At 44.7% G+C, this 7,500-nt stretch overlaps 2 protein-coding genes across 6 annotated transcripts in view; both read left to right on the top strand.

Moving 5' to 3' along the window:
* The window catches only part of serpine3 (serpin peptidase inhibitor, clade E (nexin, plasminogen activator inhibitor type 1), member 3), an 11,983-nt gene extending 10,644 nt beyond the window's left edge, over positions 1-1,339 (top strand). Inside the window, exon 9 of the mRNA XM_062535266.1 lies at positions 1,287-1,339. Coding sequence (XP_062391250.1) covers positions 1,287-1,339 — 53 coding nt within the window. The remainder of the gene's footprint in view (positions 1-1,286) is intronic.
* Positions 1,340-4,375: 3,036 nt separating this feature from the next.
* The window catches only part of wdfy2 (WD repeat and FYVE domain containing 2), an 18,532-nt gene continuing 15,407 nt past the window's right edge, over positions 4,376-7,500 (top strand). For 3 of the 5 annotated variants that reach the window (XM_062535456.1, XM_062535458.1, XM_062535455.1), the window contains exon 1: positions 4,376-4,642. In XM_062535456.1, coding sequence (XP_062391440.1) covers positions 4,506-4,642 — 137 coding nt within the window. In that variant the 5' untranslated portion in view covers positions 4,376-4,505. The remainder of the gene's footprint in view (positions 4,643-7,500) is intronic. The other 2 variants (XM_062535457.1, XM_062535454.1) reach the window with 1 other exon arrangement.

The following is a 7,500-nucleotide window of genomic DNA, read 5'->3' as shown; positions in this document are numbered from 1 at the left end:
ACACATAGACCACAACACCTGCACACAGGTACACATAGACCACAAACACAACACCTGCACACAGATACACATAGACCACAACACCTGCACACAGATACACATAGACCACAAACACAACACCTGCACACAGATACACATAGACCACAAACACAACACCTGCACACAGATACACATAGACCACAACACCTGCACACAGATACACATAGACCACAAACACAACACCTGCACACAGATACACATAGACCACAACACCTGCACACAGATACACATAGACCACAACACCTGCACACAGATACACATAGACCACAACACCTGCACACAGATACACATAGACCACAACACCTGCACACAGGTACACATAGAACACAACACCTGCACACAGATACACATAGACCACAACACCTGCACACAGATACACATAGACCACAAACACAACACCTGCACACAGGTACACATAGACCACAAACACAACACCTGCACACAGATACACATAGACCACAACACCTGCACACAGATACACATAGACCACAAACACAACACCTGCACACAGATACACATAGACCACAACACCTGCACTCAGGTACACATAGACCACAACACCTGCACACAGGTACACATAGAACACAACACCTGCACACAGATACACATAGACCACAAACACAACACCTGCACACAGATACACATAGACCACAACACCTGCACACAGGTACACATAGACCACAAACACAACACCTGCACACAGATACACATAGACCACAACACCTGCACTCAGGTACACATAGACCACAAACACAACACCTGCACACAGGTACACATAGACCACAACACCTGCACACAGATACACATAGACCACAACACCTGCACACAGATACACATAGACCACAACACCTGCACTCAGGTACACATAGACCACAACACCTGCACACAGATACACATAGACCACAACACCTGCACACAGATACACATAGACCACAACACCTGCACTCAGGTACACATAGACCACAACACCTGCACACAGATACACATAGACCACAACACCTGCACTCAGGTACACATAGACCACAACACCTGCACACAGATACACATAGACCACAACACCTGTGCACAGGTACACATAGACCACAACACCTGCACCTGCACCTGAAATTAGAACATGAATGTTTGTGTTGTAATAAAATGTGTTCATGTTTAAAAAAGATATTTACATGTTGTAATCATGAAATAAGTGAACATTTCAGTCATTTCTGTGTGTGTGTGTGTGTGTGTGTGTGTGTCTGTCTGTCCAGGATCCATCCTCTTCATGGGCCGCGTCCTAAATCCGGCTGAGCACCCGCTATGAGCCACACACACACACACACACACACACACACACACACACACACACACACATACACACACACATACACACACACACACACACACACACACACACACACACACACACACACACACACACTTGTACATATTTGTTAATATTATTTTACATTGTACTATTTCAGCCATGAACACTCTCATGACTACACTCTAAAAATACTCTTAAATAATGTACAGAGCTGTAAATATCACTTTACTGTTTAGCATTTCCATAATGTAAACCATGTGAACATATTTGTGTACATATTTGTGTAAATATTTGAATAAAGAAGGCAGTTTTGTACATGTGTAAGGATTGGTCCATTCTTACCCCTTCTAGTCCCTTTGCAGCCACAACAGCTTCATCTCTTCCCATCCTTAATCATAGGGTTTAATATGACATCCTTAATCCATAGGGTTTAATATGACATCCTTAATCATAGGGTTTAATATGACATCCTTAATCCATAGGGTTTAATATGACATGACATCCTTAATCCATAGGGTTTAATATGACATCCTTAATCATAGGGTTTAATATGACATCCTTAATCCATAGGGTTTAATCCCATCCTTAATCATAGGGTTTAATATGACATCCTTAAACCATAGGGTTTAATATGACATCCTTAATCCATAGGGTTTAATATGACATCCTTAATCCATAGGGTTTAATCCCATCCTTAATCATAGGGTTTAATATGACATCCTTAATCCATAGGGTTTAATATGACATCCTTAATCCATAGGGTTTAATCCCATCCTTAATCATAGGGTTTAATATGACATCCTTAATCCATAGGGTTTAATCCCATCCTTAATCCATAGGGTTTAATTCCATCCCTAATCCATAGGGTTCAATATGACATCCTTAATCCATAGGGTTTAATATGACATCCTTAATCATAGGGTTTAATATGACATCCTTAATCCATAGGGTTTAATATGACATCCTTAATCATAGGGTTTAATATGACATCCTTAATCCATAGGGTTTAATATGACATGACATCCTTAATCCATAGGGTTTAATATGACATCCTTAATCCATAGGGTTTAATCCCATCCTTAATCATAGGGTTTAATATGACATCCTTAATCCATAGGGTTTAATCCCATCCTTAATCCATAGGGTTTAATTCCATCCCTAATCCATAGGGTTCAATATGACATCCTTAATCCATAGGGTTTAATATGACATCGGTCCATTGCAGCTATAACAGCTTCAACTCTTCTGGGAAGGCTTTCCACAAGGTTTAGGAGTGTGTACATGGGAATGTTTGACCATTCTTTCAGAAGCACATTTGTGAGGTCTCACACTGATGTTGGACGAGGCGACTGGCTCTCCGTGTTCACTCTAATTCATCCCAAAGGTGTTCTGTTGGGTTGAGATCAGGACTCTGTGCAGGGCACTCTAATTCATCCCAAAGGTGTTCTGTTGGGTTGAGGTCAGGCACTCAATTTCATCCACACCAAACTCATGTCTGTATGGACCTTGCATTGCGCACTGGTGCACAGTCATATTGAAGCAGGAAGTGGCAATTCCCAGCTGTTCCCACAAAGTTGGGAGCATTAAATTGTCCAAAATCTCTCGGTTAATGCTGAAGCATTCAGAGTTCTGTTCACCGGAACTAAATCTCTCGGTTAATGCTGAAGCATTCAGAGTTCTGTTCACCGGAACTACTGTAAATCTCTCGGTTAATGCTGAAGCATTCAGAGTTCTGTTCACCGGAACTAAGAGCCCAAGCCCCTTCCTGGGAACCTACCGCACGTTCATATGCAAGTCAAGGCAGGTGCGCCAATACTTTTGGCAATATAGTGTAGTATAGGAATGTGTTATTATGTAGAGATTACAGTATGGTATATCTAATAGGAACACTACATTAATGTGTTATTATGGAGATTACAGTATACTGTATATCTAATAGGAACACTACATTAGTGTGTTATTATGGAGATTACAGTATACTGTATATCTAATAGGAACACTACATTAATGTGTTATTATGGAGATCACAGTATACTGTATATCTAATAGGAACACTACATACTAATCCAATAGGAACACTATAGTATAGTGTAGTATACGAATGTGTTATTATGTAGAGATTACAGTATACTGTATATCTAATAGGAACACTACATTAATGTGTTATTGTGGAGATTACAGTATACTAATCTAATAGGAACACTACAGTAATGTGTTATTATGTTACAGTATGCTAATCCAATAGGAACACTATAGTAGTGTAGTATAGGAATGTGTTATCATGTAAAGATTACAGTATACTAATCCAATAGGAACACTACATTAATGTGTTATTATGTAGAGATTACAGTATGCTAATCCAATAGGAACACTATAGTATAGTGTAGTATAGGAATGTGTTATCATGTAAAGATTACAGTATACTAATCCAATAGGAACACTACATTAATGTGTTATTATGTAGATTACAGTATACTGTATATCTAATAGGAACACTACATTAATGTGTTATTATGTAGAGATTACAGTATACTAATCCAAAAGGAACACTATAGTAGGCTATAGGAATAGTAGGCTATAGCATTTGAGGACATAGGCCTACTGTAGCAGTATACGAGGCTATCACAGCATCACAGACGTATCACACACTTAGCTTAGGCTACTCTTTTCCCTAAGGTAAAACATTCACTAATATGGATTTATTGTGGGTGAAATATAACTTTAATGTGCAGCTAAAAAGTCTTAGGTAGGCTATTTTAGTGTGTGTATGTGGGGGGACTGTTTCGTTTATGTTTCTGCTGCGTCGAACGGGTCAGTTTAGGATAGCGGCAGCTTGAGTGGCAGTCCGCACACATTTCCGCTTATGCGAATATGACGCGCTCTTAAGGGCGTGTGCCGCTTGGTCTACGTTGCCTCGAGCCTGTCCGCGCGACTGACTCCCACAGCAGTTGGATCGCCCTCTGGCGCGAGAGTCCGACCGAAGTCCTCGCGCATGAGCAGTGTATCTGTGCTTAGTCTCGGGAGCGCGCACGCGGTCAGCTGACAGGCAGTAACACAGGCAGTGTCACAACAAACCCTCGCGGACGCCCCGAGCAGCCTGTGCTGCTGGTGGCCAGTGTTGTCTCGCGCCGCCCGGTGACAGAAACTCGGTTTCAGCGTCGACATGGCGGCGGAGATCCAGCCTCGCGCTCAGGCGCGGAAGCCCGTGCTGCTGAGCAAGATTGAGACCTCGCAGGAGCTCGTGATCACGGCGGTCATCATTCCGAAAGAGGACGGAGTGATCAGCGTCTCCGACGACAGGTACGGTGATCCGATCCACTCGCGTGAAGCAGCACGGTTCCGGTGCGGAGCCAATAGAGCAGCAATTGCGGACATAGTGTCGATCTCCAGCTGAAAAACGAGACGCCAGAAACAGCGCGAGCTGGATACGAAGAGCACTCTTCTCTTCACGGGAGAGCTCGCGACCTAATGTGGGTGGCGCCGTCTACGCGCGCGTGCATCAGGGCGCAGCTCTGCTGATCAAAGCTTCACAACAACCAATCATGTGACACCAGAATGTTACAGAATGAGGATTGTGTGTGTGTGTGTGTGTGTGTGTGTGTGTGTGTGTGTGTGCGTTTTTGTGTGTGTGTGTGTGTGTGTGTGTGTGTGTGTGTGTGTGTGTGCGCGTTTTTGTGTCCATTTCAATTTAATGTAACATAGAAGAAACATTACACATGTCTCATGAGTCATGACACTTTACAGTGTTCAACATTCAGAGAGGCCAAGAGAGGGCGAAAGCTCCCTAGAATTGGAGATGCAGAGCCTGCATGTATAGGAGATGCATAGCCTACATGTATAGGAGATGCAGAGCCTACATGTATATGAATATCATTGGAGATGCACAGCCTGCATGTATAGGAGATGCATAGCCTGCATGTATAGGAGATGCATAGCCTGCATGTATAGGAGATGCAGAGCCTACATGTATAGGAGATGCATAGCCTACATGTACTGTATAGGAGATGCAGAGCCTGCATGTATTGGAGATGCATAGCCTACATGTATAAGAGATGCATAGCCTGCATGTATAGGAGATGCATAGCCTACATGTATAGGAGATGCATAGCCTGCATGTATAGGAGATGCATAGCCTGCATGTATAGGAGATGCAGAGCCTACATGTATAGGAGATGCAGAGCCTGCATGTATTGGAGACGCAGAGCCCACATGTATAGGAGATGCAGAGCCTGCATGTATTGGAGACGCAGAGCCCACATGTATAGGAAGAAACCTCGCGATGCATAGCCTGCATGTATGCGTCTAGGAAGAAACCTTGCGATGCATAGCCTGCATGTATGCGTATAGGAAGAAACCTCGCACAGATCCACGACTCAAGGCCTGACCCATCTGCCTAGGGGCAGTTACAGGGCAGGAAGGTGTGTGTGTGTGTGTGTGTGTGTGTGTGTGTGTGTGTGTGTGTGTGTGTGTGTGTGTGTGTGTGTGTGTGTGTGTGTGTGTGTGTGTGTGTGTGTGTGTGTGTGTGTGTGTGTGTGTGTGTGTGTGGTGTGTGTGTGTGTGTGTGTGTGTGCCTGTGTGCCTGACCCATCTGCCTAGGGGAAGTTACAGGGCAGGAAGGTGTGTGTGTGTGTGTGTGTGTGTGTGTGTGTGTGTGTGTGTGTGTGTGTGTGTGTGTGTGTGTGTGCCTGACCCATCTGCCTAGGGGAAGTTACAGGGCAGGAAGGTGTGTATGCATGAGAAGTGAATGGGTTAGTTAGTTGTAGAGAATGGAACATGGTGCTTAAAGCCACCTGAGGTGTATGGGACTAGAAGGTGATTTAGTTAGTTGTATAGAAAAGAACATGGTGTTTAATGCCACCTGAGGTATATGTTACAAAGAGGTGCTATGATTACATAACCAGGATGATAAGGCATGAATCCCATTTAGTGTCAGAAAGTTGAAATAGTCCAGGGGAGGGAACAAATTGTCCATACGGATTAGGAGTTGTCATGGGGCAAGTAGTGGGTCACTAGGATGCGTGGGCCAGGAATCTGGGCAAGGGGACAGCAGCAGGCGATGGTAGGGCAGTCATAGGGATGGGACTTCAGCTGTGATGAGGGCAGTCATAGGGATGGGACTTCAGGTGTGATGAGGGCAGTCATAGGGATGGGACTTCAGCTGTGATGAGGGCAGTCATAGGGATGGGACTTCAGGTGTGATGAGGGCAGTCATAGGGATGGGACTTCAGCTGTGATGTCATAGGGATGGGACTTCAGGTGTGATGAGGGCCAGGCACTGGTAATGGTTTACCTCACAGGTGAGGTATTGAGGAAGAAAGAGAGGGAGTGGGTTATATTACTATAAGTCATGATGGGTAGGATTAATAAGCATAGCAATGGTGATGTATAATGTTCTACTATAGAGGGAAAAGGCAGAGAGGGAGAGTTGAGAGAGGGGGAGCAGAGAGAGTTGAATGACAGGACAGAGAGAGGGGGTAAGAGGGAGAGTTGAGAGAGGGAACAGAGGAGAGGGGAGAAGAGGAGTTGTAGAGGGAGAGAGGGGGAAAGAGGGAGAGTTGAGAGAGACAGAGGGAGAGGGGAGAAGAGGAGTTGATGACATGACACATGAGAAGTCCATGACAGCGCTATGCTAAAGCAGTATAACTAAGGCATGGTGGAGGGTAGTCAGCGCTATGCTATAGCAGCATAACTGAGGCATGGTGGAGGGTAGTCAGCGCTATGCTAAAGCAGCATAACTGAGGCATGGTGGAGGGTAGTCAGCGCTATGCTATAGCAGCATAACTAAGGCATGGTGGAGGGTAGTCAGCGCTATGCTAAAGCAGCATAACTAAGGCATGGTGGAGGGTAGTCAGCGCTATGCTATAGCAGCATAACTAAGGCATGGTGGAGGGTAGTCAGCGCTGTGCTATAGCAGCATAACTGAGGCATGGTGGAGGGTAGTCAGCGCTATGCTATAGCAGCATAACTAAGGCATGGTGGAGGGTAGTCAGCGCTATGCTAAAGCAGCATAACTAAGGCATGGTGGAGGGTAGTCAGCGCTATGCTATAGCAGCATAACTAAGGCATGGTGGAGGGTAGTCAGCGCTGTGCTATAGCAGCATAACTAAGGCATGGTGGAGGGTAGTCAGCGCTATGCTATAGCAGCATAACTAAGGCAT

This window comes from Sardina pilchardus, chromosome 4 (assembly GCF_963854185.1).
Source record: "Sardina pilchardus chromosome 4, fSarPil1.1, whole genome shotgun sequence".
NCBI classification, from domain to species: Eukaryota; Metazoa; Chordata; class Actinopteri; order Clupeiformes; family Clupeidae; genus Sardina; species Sardina pilchardus.
This window is presented reverse-complemented; position numbering and strand designations above follow the sequence as displayed.